Raw genomic sequence first — 18,740 nt, 5'->3', positions numbered from 1 at the left:
CTTGAATAAAATGTAATGTTTGGATGTAACAATGCTTAACAAAGTGTAGTTTCACTTACAGAGAGCCGGCAACTCTGAAAGATCCCAGAGAGCCTCATGAACTTTACATATAATATACTGAATATACCAAAGCAGACAAAGTGAGCCTCCTGCAGAACAAAAAAAATCAACAGAAAGGCCAAGAGTGACATACAATACTGCCAAAACCCGTATTTTCCTTTTCTTCAAATTTTAGATCTCAAATGTTTCAAGTGCCTTCTGAGGGTTTGAGCCATTAGAGTGCATTTGGGTCATGCTCTGAAGCTTTGATATTAGACATATTTTTTAAATGAAAGCTGCAATTTAAGAAAAAATGATTGATGCAAGAAACATGAATTAAAAGAAAAAAAATAGCTCAAATCCTTGAAAGATCTGACAATAATTACTACATGTAGAGCAGAAAATGAGTACATTTAAAACATAAATGTACTCATAAATGTTGAAGTAGGAGTTTTATTTTATTGTTCTCCTTAGAAACCTAATGATCCAGCACAGTGAGAACTAGCTGAGAGCATGAACCTGTCCTTACAGAGGCAAGCTGAAATTTTCAGGCAGTTAAATAAGAAGAGAGGCAGTTGCTAAACCCACCAACATTGCTAAACTCACCAGCAGCTACATGACAGATTTTGCTGTAATTCTCCACCAAACGTCACAGGTAATGGAGTAACATGCATTAGCATGTCAAACTTTCCTCTTAAACTAAAAAAATCAAGGTCTGGACTCAGCAGGAATAGGTAGAAAACACCTCCTATCAAATACAATCAAATATGTTAAACTAATGGTGAAATATTATCAAATGACAGAAATACAGGGAAAAGTGTTGAAATCAGGAAAAAAAACAACAAAATCCTGTTCATGTAATTTAAACCACTAAATATTATACTTTTAAACTTTACTTTAGAAAACCACCAACCACCATGGTAACCAGTATTAAATGGATTATACCCTCAATCAGGAAAATACACTTTCTCAATAGAGTAAGGGGTTTTTTATTAAATTTCCAGCAATAAGAATTCTTTTTTGTCTATTTGGCTTTGTGATTTGTGTGTGTGTGTGTCTGTGATAAAGGAAGTTCAAATCAAGTGAATTTATTATATGATTGCTGCCAATTCTTCTCCTACTGAAAAGCAGCAAGAGAAGCTCTGTGTGGAAATAATTGGGAAAAGATTTACTCTGCTATCTGCAAATAAAGCTGCAGTGATATCAATAGAATAGTGAATTTGACTCTTAACCCAGTATATTTTTTACCTGTAAGATGAATTGTACCATTCTGTGAAGGGGAATTATACAGAAGAGTATGGCTGGATACTTTAAAATCTTATTCTTATGTACAGCAGACTATCAATAAGTGTTTATTTTTTATGCACAGATCCTTACATTATTAAATAGCTATTTAAAGCTTACATACAGGAAAGATTTTTACCAAATAAATACCGTATATTTTAATAAATAAAATAGCATTTCTTCCACTTTTACGTAAGAGGTATGTCTAAGAAATTAATGGTGTGGACATTTATTAGAACTAAAATGAGCAATACATTTTATAATCTTGAATTTATCCTTCTTACAACTATATAAAATATACTATGAAATGTGAGATTTAAAATAATACTTTTCCGCCAGTATTTTCCTTCCAACAAGTAGTGCTTCATTACAGAGGTTTTGAAGCCCAATTTTAGCCCAGTTCTTACATGGTGATGAGGAAAGCTACAGACACATCACCAAGTGAAGGCTTTCACTTGCAAGAGCCCAGATTTACTGAAACTTCTCAAAGAATTATTTAATTACTCATTTGATCACATCATTTTCATAGTTTTCTTCCTTGCCTCCAGCAAAATTTCTCTCATTTAATATCAAAATTTGAACTTTGAAACACTCCCTTTGCATATTCTGCACATTCCTACAAGCCTATTCCCTGAGAAGGTCCCTGTACATAATCCTGCATATGGATACATCAAAACATGGAATTTTGAAAACCTCTGTCAACAGAATTCGATGAGAAAATAAAATCAGCAGCTAGTAAATCAAATGTTAGAGAAAATTAAATAAAACAACTACCTTGAAGCAATAGTTTTCCCTAAAAATATGGTTTAAGTCACCATGATTTTTCTGTTACTACCAATTGCATATTTCATTTTCAAAAAAATTAAGGGGAAAAACAAGAAATCAAGAATTTTTATTTGTATCTGGTTTTAATGTTTACAGCCTAGTTACTTAGAATAATCCAACCATTACAACAATTTCCTCATGATCAGGTGATTACAAAAAGTTTTTACCAACTGAAACGACCAACTTAACAGAAACAAAAAAAATAACATTTGACAAATATATGATCATGTGATCATGAATGGTCATTTAAGAAACATAGTAAAACAGAATGAGAATTTGTGCTCCAAGCTGCTTTAGAACAATAATTTTAATTTCAAATGGCACTGTGCTGCATGCCATCCAACACCACAATCAAGAAATTAATGCAACTGAGAGATGGGTATGCTAAAAAAATACACAAATAAATAAGGTCTTCCATAAAAGCATACAGTTGATAAAGTAGGGAGGGAAAAATAAAAGAAAAATAAAAAGTTTTGTAAACTTTCCTGCATTTCATAAAACCTCTGCCCACAAGGCATTGTGGTACACAACAGAGCCCTGCAGCTATGACTTCCTAATCAACAGGATTCTTGACAGAAATATCAATCTATCCTTCTCACTGAACAGCCAGAGTTTGGAATTTTCATTGAAATACTTATTTTAGCACACCACAAGGTTGTAGATTTGCTGCTGAGGGTGTACATTTTTAGCCTAACTAGTCAGTAGCAAAATAACCCCAAAACATTCATCCAGAGCAATGGAGAGCAGTATTCCCACTTTGAATCAAGTTTCAGATTATTTATACAGAATATAATAAAGTAATAAATACAAGTAAAGCATTGAGCTGATTTTAGTTTCTCTTTATCTTCTAGATAATGACTGCATATATCTCTTATGATACATTCAAGAGAGGTTGTGAGGGTACAAATTATTTTTAAAGATGAAATAGTTTTCTATTTCTTAAGCATAATACAAAATAAATCAAGTTCATATTCTTCATATTAAGTTTAGAATGAGTATGGGACTGCATTCAGTGACTCATTAGTGATTGGTTTTTTAAATTATTTTTAATGCTCTTCATCTCCTGATGTTCTAAGGGAAATAGTTAAAAAACCATTTGATTGAAACTTCCATACATGAGTGGATCACTCTCTCAAAACAACCATGAGAGCAAAATGTGACACATTCTAACTTATTTCCTCCAACTCAAAATCTGGGGCTATTTGCTTGAGTACCCATGAACCCAACAGATGTAATTTCATCCCCAAAAAAACTCACCAACACTTTAAATATCAAATGCTTAAACACCATAGCTTGCCCTGGACAAGCCTTGGGTTTGTGTATGAATCTAGAACAGGAACGCATTACATGTGACTAAAAAAGAGATTTTCAGTCTGAAACTGCAATTTTAAGTTTACTCGTGAAAAGTCAAAATTCAAATTTCTATTTCATCTGTGTTGTGGCATTGCTGTAACTTCTGAGGAGGGAAGTCCACAACTAGGAAAACCTTTTCTCTTCTAGTCCAGTAAGCGGGATAAAAGAACCTTTTAGGATAGACAAACTCAGGACAGCAGACTGATATAGTTAAGCAGCACAACCAGTCACATGAGAAAAAAGTTCCAAATCAGAGTGGAAAAAACAATGAAACAGAGGACAAAGGACACCAACAACCACAGAGATACATGAAAGACAGGCTGGGGTGAAGGCCTGAAAAGGGTTCCTTATATGGAGGGTAGCCAGTAAAGAATTGGCATTTTCAGCACTGAAACTGTTTTCTGTGGTTCAGGTATTAAAAAGGATAGAGGAGAAATTGTTGTCTTTTTCTTCCTATTCTTTGTATAGTCAGAATGGCACCAATTCAAGTCCAGAGCTGGTAGCTGATAATCAGATCACTCATTAACACCTAGAACTGATTAATTGTGTGGGCACAAAAAGAGGGGGAAAAAGACTTCTCAGTGAAGACTTAATTCAGAGCTTAAAGATATCATCATTCCAGCTTTTGTCATGATAAAATTTCAACACTTAGTCCTAATCTTGACTTCCCATCTCATCCTGAGAGTCTTCAATTAGCTGGACACAAAGTCCCAGAAGTAGCAGGGGAGCAGTGCTGCTGCCAGCACAGCTCTTTCTCACGGATATACACAGATCCTCTGCATCAGAAATCTTTGTTCTTTACAATTTATCAAGCAAAGTGTTATAGGTAGGATCCAAGCCAGTTCATTGACTATATCAAAGACAAATTCACGAATCTGGTGTAAGTGGATGTCCTGTGGCAGGCAGAGCAGAAGCTCCTGGCAGCTCTCCCTGCTGGGGAGGAGTCAGCTGGATTCATGTGCGTTCCCCCCAGCTCCAAACAAAACTGCTAAGGTAAGTTTGTTGCCAGACACTATTACAATAATTATAACTGCAAAATGAATAAAGTTCCTATTAAATAACACAGTGTATCTGATAGAACAGACTGAAAGAAGCATCTTAAATTTAAGGCTATTCACAATTAACTTCAATGTGCTATTTATCCTATTTGATAAGTTACTCCACTTCAGCACTTGATTGTTCTTAGGACTCCATTTGTTGTGAAGGTGCAAACTCTTCCTCTAAACACAAGAGGCTATTCCAGTCCAAAAAAAAAGAGTACTTTCCATGACAGGTCTACACATTCCTATAGTCTTGATTTTATGATGTGGGAAAATGTCTAAAACACCTTAGTAAGGTTCCAAAATCCTAGAATCACTGTAGATTCCCATCAAAATAAGTGACAAAAGTAATGAATGTAATTACCAACTCATATGTATTTTTTTCTTCACACTAATGTTTTAAAAACTTAAGAAAAAGGAAGACAAATAGAAGTAATTCAAGTTTGTTCTTGGAAAAAAATGGATTTTGAAAAAGTCTTCAGTACCCTCAAAACATTACTAAAATTCTTTTAACTAAAGTCTAAGTAATAGTGAAATTTCCTGAGAAATGTAGGGAATACTATATCCACCACCAAAACATTAGCAGGTCAATCAAAAAACCAGTACTAAAACAAGGATATGAAATGGGAAAAATAGTGATTATTCACTAATCAAGGATTGCAATAACTTTAGGCTACATTTAATTGTACTCACAGTTGACACTGGTCTCCTTTGATTCCTTTGGTTGTGCAGAAACATTTTCCTGTTTGCATGTGACAGATATTTGCATGTCCACTGCATGTGCAAGCTGTAAAAACAAAAAGGAAAAATGAGATTTCCTCACTCATACTTCATTTGATAATTAAGTGAATATTCATAGATTTTAATACTTCATCCCAAACACATTTCCTACAAGCTGTATTGAAATATATATCTAGTACTACTTCAAATATAATATTTTTCAAAAAAAATTCACTAGCATATCCCTTCCTTTATTTTCTGCAGAGTTAAAAACTATTCCTGTATCATTAGAGGCTGTCCTCCACACTTTAAGTAACAGCAGTTTGAGAAAAGCAATTAAAACCTACCATTTCAATGTGCAACACAGAAAATTATTCATAATTCATCTTTGCTACACAGGGTGAAATCCTGACCAATGACAAAGTCCATTTAGCTTGAAATGTCTAATTAAAGTGTTATTGCAGATGTTTGGCAAAAGATCTAATATAATTGGAACTCTCGCTATTGACAAAAGTGAACAAAAAGAAATCTCAGAAACCATTTGAACAAAGGCAGAGCAAACACTACAAGTATAGTCCACAAGAAGAGTTTTCTAGAAGCTGGAAGCAGGCAACTTTAGAAGCTCCTGGAATCTGAAGGAGAATCACAGGAACTGAAGGAGAATCACAGGATCATCATCATCATCCCTCCACTCCTTTAAGGCCAAAGAAATTCTCTCCACATTGGTCTGCTCACTGCCACTCTTGCTGCCTGATAGATTCTCACCTCAAAAACATTTTCCTATTCCCAGTTCTTGAGCTCTCTTCTTCCTTTTCCTTTCCATGTTTATTTGAATGATCATCTTGCTTAGGCAGCTATTTTTAATTCCTAATCAAGTGTACCAAATTTACTAATCTCTCCCTGGTAAATGTGTCAATACATCCCCACATCAATGGAATGACTCCCTGCTAATATTCACACCACACCCAAAGTCTTTGTTTAATCCAGAGTAATTCTGAACCTACCAAGATGTTCATATTAGGCTTTCACTGAAGTCTTAATTATGACTAAGATAAAGGATTTAATATATGAGGTCCTGCTTGGGAACAGATATGGTACCAAGTGGTGACCTGTATAAGATAAAAGTTTATTCTCTATTTTATAATCTCATATTGAATTCCTATCACAGACTGAGTTTTAAACTTCCCTTATACTGATAAGGAATAACACACAATAAATCCTTCTTCAACTGTATCCCATCCCATACACATTCTCACCTCTCTGCCACAGCCTAAGATGAATAGAGAAAAAGGTACTAGACAAAGTAAAAACCTAATTAAATCTAAATTATTATTGAAATAATATGTCCATTTCAGGACTCCAATGGTTTGTTCAGCCCTCAGAGGGCTCATTAAATAGCCAGCTGAACTTAAGGAAGAATTCTTACTAAGGAGATACCAGGCATTTAATCTGTCTGCAAGAAACACCAGAAATTTCTATGCAGCACATAGTGATGTGTGATGTTCTTCTCTGTTTCATAACACAACACTTCTGAAAAATACCTGCAGTTACCACAAAATCCTACATGTTGTAATTCTGCTATCCTCTTGACACTCTACATTAAATGTTCATTGAAGTGCTGCCACTACATGATCAGAAAGGTTTTTCCAAATCCATTCATGTTTTCCACTCCACATTTATAGAATTATTATTTAGGCAATTTAAGCTGGAAAAGCCTCTTCACAAAAGTTAATTTTAATTGTGTAAATCTTTGCAATGCTTTCAGTGAAAAATACAGGAATATATTTTTAGTATCTTATTCTGCTTATAGTTAAGTACTCTTAACAGTGATGCTCCATAACAGGACAGCACAAAAGTTATAAAGGAGCTAAAAGAGTGAATTCTGAAGCACATTCCAAAAGCTGTCAGTGTTTTGACAAATATAAAAGCTATTGCAAACTAACCTTAATTGATTGCTCCCACAATTATTGCTCATTTAATAGGAAGTAGATCACAAATGTGAAAGTGGAAAACATAAGTGATTATACAGTAGCAGCAGCAGCAGTTCAGTGAACATTACTCTTATTCAGCAAGTTCCTATTAACCTCCCTGTTCCTAGATAATACCAGGGGAAAAGCCAACACCTTTGCATTTACGCTTTTTAAATCTAGAAAAAATCTGTTTCACAGCAATGAAAGCATATATTGATATGCTTTTTATATGCTGTCAATTACCTAGGATTTGCAAGTGTGTGATGAAAAATTGACTCCTACCAATCTGTGGATCTCTATGTGGGGGTAACCCCAAAAAATTCATTTTAGCCATTGCTGCTCTTACTGAAGCAAATGTGAATGTATGTGATCAAAGAAATGCAATAGCAGAGCAGGACAAGATGGTAGGAAATTGGAAGATTGACATTCTTCCATTACCCCAATATTTCTGTACTCCTCTATACATATTTTCTTTCTTATTTTCTATTTGTTTCTCTCTGCTTAACCACTCTCAGTGAATGATTTCTCCTGGGATAATAATGCAGCCAATAATTAAAACTGCAGCTAAGGTAGGATCCTTCCCAGCCTAATGCTACCAGTTTTGCTACCTTGAAATTTAACAAGTCTTGGGATCAGTTTTAAATCATATTTTGTACCAATAATTGTCAGCTGGCAGAAATCAGGAAAAGAGATTCAATTTATATTTTCCATACTTTTTTGAGGCCAACACTTGAGTTCATTCACTGAAAGGGGTGTCAAGAACTGGAACAGGCTGCCCAGGGAAGTGGTGAATTCACTGTTCCTGGAGGGATTTAGGATGTGTGGATGTGGCACCTGGGGATGGGGGTTTGTGATGGGCTTGGCACTGCTGGGGTAATGGTTGGACCAGGTGAGCTTAGAGGTTTTTCCCAAACTAAATGGTTCCATGATTCTGTGACTTTGTGCTACACCCTTGGACAGAAACAAGTTCAGCCCAACTGCAGCTCTTCCCATCCCACTCTTCATCTTCAGCTTGGGTTTATATCATGCACACCTGCTTTTGTTTAAACAGTTATTTTAAATACTTAATTACCATGCTTTTTACCAAGAATTAAATATTTAAAATAAATAATCTATGGCTCAGAATAAAAACCTACTTAAAAGATAGAATTTAAACCTTTGTTTGTTATTTTTAACATAACTGAAATTACGACATTAGAGCTTTAAAAACAACAAGAAAAAAAAACTCACCCTTGCAATATCTACTCTATTTTTAGGGAAATAGCAGCTCAAAATACTCTTTTGTACAACATGCAGATTTTAAGTGGAACAGAAAGATTATATGAAAACAATATAATTCAGTAGAGCAAATCCATGCTGCAAAATCACAACCCTATAGAATTTATTAAATAACAAATCCACTGTATGATTGATTCCAAGTTGCCAGCTCAGCATATAAATGTTCTTGCTGACAACAAAAGAATACCCATCACTATTTCCATGCAGTATGCATTTTAAACAATTGAATTTAAAAACACTTATTGCTTAGCCCCCATCTCCAACATACAGCTGCAAGAGCATTTTTTCTCTCAAATGGAGCTCACTACAGATGGTGATTTAAGAAAATATGTTTGCTTACATGAAAGGTTGCTAAACCAGAGCTGCACGTGGATAATCACCATAAGACACCTTGCTGATGTTTTTTAAAGGAAAGCTATGACAATGCCATTAAATACTGAGATGTGCTACTTTGTTAATTTTGCTAACATTCAAGGCATATGTTAAATCAAAAGAAAAGGAAATAGAGCATTTCTTGTAGATTAGGCTAAGTAAGAAACAGCAACTATAAACTTTTATTAGATCCAAAATTTTAATGCTCAGTTTCCCTGTAAATGTTCACCTATGTAATCTATTAGTGTACTCATATGGCAACTGCCCTACAGAGACTATTTTCTACATTTGGAATATTGCAATATTTGTTGTTGAATATTGCAAAATATTGCAAAGTCTAGTCACTTAATTCTCTAGAAAAGTGTATTTAGCCAGAAGCCCCTAATACCCTTTTCCCATTCAACAATTGCTTTTATAGGAAATACATCAACTCAAACTTTGAGACAGGAAATGTAAAAGCAAAAAGATGTGCCCAATAACACTTCTGCAATATCACCAAGCAGTATTAAAATTAAGCTAAAGAACTGCTGTGAAGGCAATGACCAATAAAACCAGGAATTAAAAAAAAAAAAAAAAAAAGAAAAAGAAAAAGGCAAAAAGATGGTATTAGAACATACTGCTGTACATGCAGAAATGGAATTGTCATTTTACAGTGACATGATTATCCTCCAAAATAAATCAGTCTTAATAGAATAATTAACACATATAGTACTAATTTTATTTTCCTCTTTCTTGTTTTACCTTGTGATTTATACTTCTTTGGTCTCAAATTAATTTATTTTTATAGCCTAATAGCAAAAAAAGAAAAAGCACAGGTGTACTAACACAGTGCTAAGGACTGTGAGACAGAGAGAAAAGGTAAACAAAATAGACAAATATTTTGGGCTCCTGTCCCTCAGATATGGAACTTACAGTCATATTAAAACATAGACAATTTCACTCGAGCTTGAACACTACTGAGATTGTGTGACCACTGGTAAGGCAATTATTTTTTTCTGAAAAGCAACAGTCAACAATCTGGAAATCACAGCCCTCTTAGCTTTCAGGACTAAACATACATTCCAGAAGTGGGATATTTATCCTAATAAACCCAGAAACAACAAACAGACTGATTATCTGTGGAAGAAATCAAAATTTAGTTTGGTTCCACTTAAAGACAACCTTCATCAATTAAAGACTTGTATTTCTTCTTTAGCCATTTTTGTTCTCATAAAATAGCCCTGCAGTGTTTCTATTTAATTTTTCCTTCTGTTCAAAGCATTCATCCTGAAAAGTGAACTGATTTCTTTTGTTTATTTGTAATAAATACCTCTCAAGCAATCACAGTAGAGCTGTCTTTAATCATCAGCAACTAACAGTATAAAGACAGCTTGGAAAATCATAATTTTGCTTTATACAAGTAGATAATGGAAATGCAACACACGAGATTAACACTGAAAGACAGACAGGATCTTTTTTCTTGTTAGGAACTGAGCAGAATCTTTAACAATTAACAAGAGTAATGCTGTTCCTGAATCTCTCATGTCAATACTGAGCCACTGTACAGAATTTTTACAGCTTGCTGTTGGAATAATATGCATTTTCTGCCAGAAAACATGCTGAACAAAAACACTGTCACATGAACTCACAAAATACAGTAGCAGCAATTTCATGTTTTCCATGTTAATCTGTTCGAAAAACTGAAACTTTTACACTAGTTTTGAACACAGAAAAATGAAAAATTCCAAGTGAAATCATTAATACTACTTTATTTGGAGATAAGTTTAACATGTCATACTTATCAGTTTCCACTTATTCATTTCATTTCTAAATATAATATTAATATTAGTTACCAAAAACTAAATTGCCTACAAATTTAGACTGGGCTAACTTACAGATTTTAAGAGTTCAACGAAAAACTGAAGTCTGTATCTGATGTATGGGACAGTTTTTTACGTATCCAAGCATTTAAAGAGACCTTTCACAAGATTCAAAATATTTTTTCTTAAATTACTCTTAGTTTTCCTCAGCTGTGAAGAGATTTCTCACATGAAAACACAAGAGAAAACTAGAATTACTTAAAAAGGAAGTAATTTCAGATCTGACAGACAAACTTTTACCAGCTTTAGTAAAAAACTAAAACAGTGAGTCTTGATAGTTATTTGCAAAGCAAAAACAAAAACTGAAGATTTTGGATACCTTCATGGTCTAATGTCCATACTGAGATGTGTTTTAGACTTTTTCAGACAATAAAAGGCCCAGTACCTACTATTATTATTGTTGTTGTTGCTGCTATTATGTCTTTTTAAATTTTCTTAAGACAGCAGCTTCTGTACTACTTTGGAAATTTTGGTAAAAATGTTCCTTTCATCAAAAGGCTGTTAGCTTTCCCCCCATTCTCTCTAAAGAGAACACTGGAAGTTATAACAAAAAAAAAAAATCAGAAAGATTATTATAAGGCAGTATACAATGCAAAAGTATTTAAAAGCATTCAAATGTTATTCATAGCAGCCTTAAAGGTCAGAAAAAATTCCAATCTAAGGTGAAAAACATCTGAAGTCAACAACTGGTGATTGCAACTATTTGTGTGTATTTGGTCATTCAGAGTAAAAGCCCAAAGAAAAGAAATGATTTCTACAATTTATCAAGCAAAAATGCCACAAAATGTAAAGAAGTCAGCAAATCATTTCCCTCCCTTAGCCATTAGGATGTACAAAATACAACTGATTTTTAATGTATTCCATTGCAAGGGAGGCTTTTTTTTTCCCCCTAAATAACTAATGTGGTCTGGCATTATAATCTATTTCATTTAGCACTCAGAAAATGAAGACAGAATCAACTGCAATCAAACTGAAATGCCATTACAAGTTTTTTTGAGGATCTTCATTTGATCAGTTGAGGAATGAGTTGCACAATGCCTCAAAATCTATTTTCTCACCAGCTATTGGGGGTCCCAGGCCCCCTTAGGAAAAGGGGTGACCATTTCAATCCAAACCACAAGTAGAAAGGGAGATGCAGAAATTAGAAACAAGCAAAATTCCTGCTTTTTCTATTGCATTTGGGATGAGGAGACTGGCTTTAGTCAAAGGCTTATTTGAGGATCAAGTAACAGTGATTTAAGAAAATGTCATCTTCAGCTTGCAGCTGCCTGCCCCCAGTGCCCCCTGAGCCAGACACAACATCTACGTGAGCTCTTGACATCACCTTCAATACAGGGTAAAATATGTTTGTTTATCAGAGGCTGACAAAATCAGTACATTTCTAGACAGCTGAAAGTTTCTAAATCATGTCCTGCCTATCTCCTCTAGGAACATCATTTGGAAACCAATGGATTTACACATTTCATTAGGAAGGTGAACATGATACAAAGCTCAGACAGCACATCAGAAATACATTTTGTGAGTATTCCTTACCACATAAAATAAATTTATGGCATGTAAACCTGAAAAAAACCCACAAAAATAAGAATGCAGAGCAACTGGTTCATCATTGTCAGAAACTGTGCTCCACAAGAGCGTGCAGGAGGACTTGATCACTAACAGCAGTGAGAGCAAGAGAATTGTCATTAATCATTGCAAGTAGATTAAATAAACACAGAGATAAAGGAATATAATATAAATCAAACTGCTGCATCTCTTCAATATCTGTAAAAGCTATAAGTGGTGATCAATTAAAGGATGCCTGAATTCAAAGTTCTCAGGATAAGATGCTGAACAAGCACAAAATGCCTGCTACTTACACAGATTAAGATAGCACAAGTTGTTCTTATTCTTTTTACTATTTCAGATATTTTTGTTGCATAGTAGACCTCAGGAACAGTTTAAATTAAGGTCTTTTCATTTTTCTTTTTAAAAAAGCTGCCTTGTTCACACTCCACTTGAGTAAATTAGAATTAACTTTGCTGGATGGAGAAGTTATACAAAGCAGCCTAGTGTAGCCATCAGGCTTAAGGAACAAAACTGTAGTTGATAAAATTGGTTACTATTGATTTAACTACATAATTCCACTGTAATTGTTCAGGTTGGAAAGAAAACTTTCTTAGGCAAGAAAAAAAAGTCAGTGGTTCTCCACAACCAACCATTCCAACAGCAATCCTAAGGTGATGCTTGAACCAGTTGTTTGCCATGCTGACTGCTCCTAAAATCACATAATTCTGCAATGAGAACACACATCCTGGTTCAGGAAGTAAAGGCAGATTTGGAGAAACAAGAGGTAGCTTAAAACAGTTGTACTTGACAGAAACTTTATAAAAATCTGTATGCAGTCAAGGAAAAACATCAAAAATGTTAAACATGTTGAACAGGCATCCTGTCAAAACCTTTTGAAATCCCACAGCCACACAAATAGCCTCTCTCTGGAGGTTAATCATGCTACATTCAACAGTTTTCCTCTTTTTAACTCTCATAAAATTATGAGCATCTGAATGTCTATTGATAGTTGACAATGATACTTCCCCTGAAGTGCAACTCCAGGTCCTTCACTTAACATTATTCTAAGTAGGTTATGGAATACAAATGTATCTATAAAAAGTTTCCTAATTTTAGTTTGAGTTTTTTGTTTGAACTTACAATTAATTGTGCTAGAAATCATACTTTATAATATAGCTCTAATGTACAAAAAAAAAGAAATCAAAAAGAAAATTATCTGTGTACACAAGAATTAACAGCATATTGAGAAGTTTGTTTAGCACATTTTGCTTGGCAGTCAAAAAAAATGGAACAGTAATTTTTAAAGATTTTCCAAGTTCCTCAACAAAGTTTTTCCTATGGCAATCCACTTCTGGTTTAGTAGCACAGGACTGATTTTGAATACATTCTGATTGAAATGAACCTAATTTAAATTCATAACTAAACCCAAAACCAGGCTTCACTCAGTGTTCAGACTATCTTGGATACTGTTCAATAAACAGCATTCATTAAAGAAAGGAAAATAAATTTTCAAATCACCTTTGGGGAAAAAGGTCTTCTTAAAAGAGTGTTTATTCTGACTGCTCAAAATCTGCAAAAAGCAACATGAGGCTTTTCTTGAATAGATTATTGTGCTAAAATCCCTTTTCTTTGTGTTTCATATGAACCAAGAAGCCCTTTTCCTTCTACTAAAACCAAATTCCAGTATTTTAGTTAATACTAAACACTTTTATTCTATGATAAGGTATTTCATTTTGAAAAACCAAGGGATTGGTGTCATCTCTATTCAATACTGAATGGTAAACAACAAATTAGGGAAAACAAAACAAAATACCACTACTACTGCAAAATGGGATTTCTTGACAGTCCCTTCATTCATCAAAGCCTTCTGCTATTTTGTTTGTACAGCATGAACAAAATCATGTTATCTGCTGGAACTTAGCATGTGAGATTCTCTTTGTCTGAATAATCTTAAATTATAGCTTCTTATCACAGAGTTTTGCTGTGAACTTGTGACACACTGCTTCTTATAAACCAAGGTACAAGCAAACAGGTTTTTTAAATTTAGTTCTGTATTATAGTACCTGAAGACAGTACAGAGCACACTATACTCTTTCTTCCACCAACTTCCAATATTTACCTGTTTTTATATAAAATGTCTTAATTCACATAGGCTCCTGTGGTCTTGTGTCATAAGCATCCAATCCACTGAAAATCCTTTTTTTCTGTGACTAACCTTGAAGTGCCTGGACTAAAAGATACTTGTGATTTTTTAATTTCATACTTAGTCACTGTGAAAAGAGGGTTTCTAGAATACAATATTTAACCTAATATACAGTTTCCTGTAAACTTTAGACAGCTAAAGATGGAATGCCAAATGTGTGATCTTGCACCAGTGAAGTCCACAAATACAATTCCCTACATGCTAGACATTAAAACAGCTAAGCAGAAAAACTATATAAAACCTCTCTATCCCAAGCTGCCATTTCATACCCTAAGAGAGTCAAAACTCCTATTTGGACATTGGTTCTACTTTAGGAAGATGCAGAAGCAAATGCTTTTGCTGACATTTATACTGCTAATTGAGGATATTTATGCTTCCTACATTTCTGGTTTTTTCCAGCAGATGTCAGTTAAAAGCTCTTTGCTCCTCATTGTTAGTCCTACCTTAAACAGGATTCACAGCCCCAGAATATAAGATTTTGGACCAGAAACCTTTTTGAAACAGACCTGCGTGTTGTAGAAGGAAAAAAGTCCAAGTTTACAGCTGTCTCTTGATGAAGTTTTAAATGGAAGACCTTTTCTCTGCTTTTTGGACTCCAAAAAGTCACTTCTCAGGCCAACAACCCCTGCCCAGCTTTTCCTGTTGAAATAGCATCATCCATCAGCTGCTAAAGCTCTTAGTCTCCAGGTGTTTTAAGGCCAAAACTCATAGGAAAATGGCAGCATATTTGACATTTACTAAACAAAACTATTCTTAAGGAAACAATTAACTCCATATTTAGGTTTACTGTCTTAAATAAAGTCATACAAATTTATATTCAGATGCTTTATATTTGATGCTTCTCTACCTGCCCTATGCAATCCCAAACTATAGGTAATTCTAAAGCTACATAGCAATAGTGTTAAAGTGAAAAATTAAGACTGCTGCTTTCTGTTCCCTCATTGCTTAAATAACTTTTTGAAACCTTGAAATATAAGTCTAAATGTAAATTAGCAGGTACCTTTCTAACACAACAATTTGTAAAAAAAAAAGAAGTAAATAAAAAACTGTTTTCCTTGTCATGTTATCAACTTTTTCCTTTATGAAAGACAGGTTGCTTTTGGTAATGTATGAAATTATGTAATCTGATGTCCATCAAATTTCATATACAAATGCTGTGTATATATTCATACATACATGTGTAACTACATTCTAAGAATATGGCTGGGGAGCAAACAAAGGCATCTTGTTTACATAATCCTGGGCTCTATGGGCCAATTTTCCTGGGATCTATTTTCAACTGGTTTTCCTTAGCACATTTCTCATATTTTTCCATAGATAGCCTAATTCAAATTGATTCTTTTGTTACTAAAAAATCAGAATGGATATTACTTTAAAGTATGTGCATTAGAGTGGGTTTTGGTGTAGTCACCCCATCTAAGGAACCCCATAATTAATTTAAGGTAATCAAACTGGATTCTTTTTTTAAACATCTGACACACTGATTGCCCTCTGTGCACGACAGAAAGAGAGCTCTGTCTGTTCTTGAGGGTGCTCATGGCAGCTTTTTACAGTCTTTCTTTTGGAGAAGAAAGGAAGGAAATCAGAATCAGCTCCTCCACAGAGGGTCATGATGAAAACACATTATGAAGGTTGCCACTGCTGAATATGTAAAAGTTATAGAAATAGTGCCAGAGAAAAAAATTTGTAAAGTCATCCATTAGGCATTTTTAAAAGTTAAATAGAACCCAAAATCCAAGGAGAACATTGTCAATCTGCTGCCAGGATGAGTTTAACATCTTTCTCATGTCTCTCTTTCACAGGCACTTGAAGTAATGGCTTGTGGCACCCTTGGCCTCTTCTCTCAAAACCCCACATCTCAGCTGTCAGTAACTCAGCAGAATAATCACATTTTCTGAAGAACAGGATTTGAACCCCATGGAAGAGCATTCTTCAGATATAACTTCAGTGACAACACATCACTAATAAGTTTTAGTTTTTATTCTTTTAACCAACACAAATAATCACAAATATGTATCTATACAACTAATCTACTGCTGGGTTAAATTTTACCAAAATCCTTCAACCTAAGGTACTTTTAAGTAATTCTGACAACTTAGTCTTTTATTGATACTTGTCTGATTTACTTTTTTCATGTCTTGAGGCATTTCCTGTAGTTACATGCCAGTTGGGTGGCTCATGTCTAGATGCCAAAGTTTACGTGGAATGCTTTCAAGCAGCAGCACATGTAGATGCGTGCACATAGGTTTACAAATACAGGTGATGCACACATGGTGTATATTTGCCAAAAACATACTGCCTTTTGATAATGGTTTGAACACCTCATAAAAAAATCAGATGTTTCCAGTAAAAGGTTAACTTTACCTTTCCAAACAGAATGATTACAAAGCAAACATGGGGGGAAGCTGCTGCCTTTGGTATTGCAACTGTCCAATGTGTGATAACAGAGAAAGCAAAAGATCTATAAAGACAACAGAAATGCTGCAGATTTGCTTAAAAAATGTCACCCCAACAGCCTGTGTGGTTGGAAGCTTTTACAGGATGGTCATCAGTGTCTCAGGTGCCTTTAAGGGCTGCTTAGAGAACAATCAGTGCAAGATAAGACACAATTCTCCTGCTGTGCTGGGACTCACAGTCTCCTTCTCCTGCAAAAGCAACAATGGCAGCACAATTCTGGGAAAACTGAATGCTGCTTGGAGTGTTATCCCATTATTAAAGAAAATGACAATACAGCAAAATGCTTACATTATCTTATTATTAAATATATTACACATTCATTGCGTGTGTCATTAGTTACCGTAAAGAATTTTTTCCTGGCATCTCATAAATTGTAAGGATAATTTTTTTAAAATACCATGCATGAAGAAAATGTCAAGGTGATAAGCAGCTAGAGCAATTTTGTTAACACTGACAACTAAGTACTGATTAATAAATTTGAAAATAATACTAAAAAACATCACTAAGATGAAACAAAAATTGTTCCAAGAAATCTCCCATAGTGGGGGTTTTTTGGTACTTTATGTGCAGTTTGTAGTACACATACAAATCGATTTTTTTCTAGAATTTCTATTTAAAAACTGCATATTTCCCAGAAATGCAGCACGTAACCCTGAAGAAAACAAGAGAAACCATCAAGACAGCAAGCCAGGACCTGTTCCCACCTACAGTCAAAGCTGGTTTACTTCCAAAATCCAATAATATTCAAGAATGAATTTTCTGTTAACTGAATTTCAATATTCATACCTTCAAAATCATCCCTCAAATAGGACTTGAGCAAAATTCAGAAAAAAATCAATCAAAGTGATTTAGAATATCTGCTTTCAAGCTCTTCAACACCTCAGACTGAAAGGCTGCCAAGGTGTCCCAGGAACAGACAAGGCCGAGCTGTGGATTTCTCATCTAATCTTTACTACAACACAGAATGTGCCTTATGCTGCTCAAGACAGGGTTTGAATACTTAAATATTTCTGGCACAGGCTGACAGCACTGAAATTAGCACTCCAAGGACTGCCCATGGATTTGCTTGTCCTGGAAACCCAAACCTGTCTCTTCCCAGAGCACCCTATTCCCTCATGCTCACAATTCACCTCTGCCCTCCCTCTTGTTTTCTTGCACATTGAGATAACTCTTAAAAAGGATGCTGTAACTTGACCTGGTAACTTGGGTGGTATCTTCTTCATGCTTTCTTTGCTAGACAGGGAGTTTAGATGACAAACCTTAAGCATATGCACAGGGTCTGGACTTAATAATTTGTGCATTAAGATTTGTTTCCAAAAAGGAAGGCAAATCTTATTGTACAACTTAAAATATTTCATAGTTTAAGGTAAGAAATCAATTTCATTTTCTATTGTGGCTACCTATTTGACACCACAGACTCCCTGAAACCATTTTAATTAGTATAAGAACAGATAACTAATAGATTACAGTCACAGAACTTCCCTTATCATAAAAGACCCCTGCAATTTATTACTGATTTTTGTACAGAATGCAGCAATGAATTAAATATAAAATAATTCAAACTATATATTTGTACAATGAAATGTCAGAAAGAACTGAAGGAGCACATATATCTTCACTGCAAGCCATATCTTAGGACAACTGAATATAAAGCTCATTTTTACACCAAGAATACAAATTCTAATTCTCATTCTCTGTACTGAAAAGAGACTTCAAGTGACAGAATTTAAATGAGTAATTGGTATTAGGTATGGTTATTTCAAGAAAAAGAACAGTAATGATTTCTTAGAAA

At 34.5% G+C, this 18,740-nt stretch overlaps 1 protein-coding gene across 4 annotated transcripts in view; it reads right to left on the bottom strand.

Annotated features, from left to right (window-relative positions):
- ATRNL1 (attractin like 1) overlaps positions 1–18,740 on the bottom strand; it is a 432,739-nt gene that overhangs the window by 296,224 nt on the left and 117,775 nt on the right. For all 4 annotated transcript variants that reach the window (XM_071445975.1, XM_071445974.1, XM_071445976.1 and 1 more), the window contains exon 20: positions 5,235–5,328. In XM_071445975.1, the coding sequence (XP_071302076.1) occupies positions 5,235–5,328 (94 nt within the window). The remainder of the gene's footprint in view (positions 1–5,234; positions 5,329–18,740) is intronic.

This window comes from Agelaius tricolor, unplaced genomic scaffold (assembly GCF_023055355.1).
Source record: "Agelaius tricolor isolate 1412-34295 unplaced genomic scaffold, bAgeTri1.0.p SCAF_22, whole genome shotgun sequence".
In the NCBI taxonomy this organism is placed as follows: Eukaryota; Metazoa; Chordata; class Aves; order Passeriformes; family Icteridae; genus Agelaius; species Agelaius tricolor.
The sequence above is the reverse complement of the archived record's forward strand: the minus strand, read 5'-3'. Positions and strand labels throughout refer to the sequence as shown.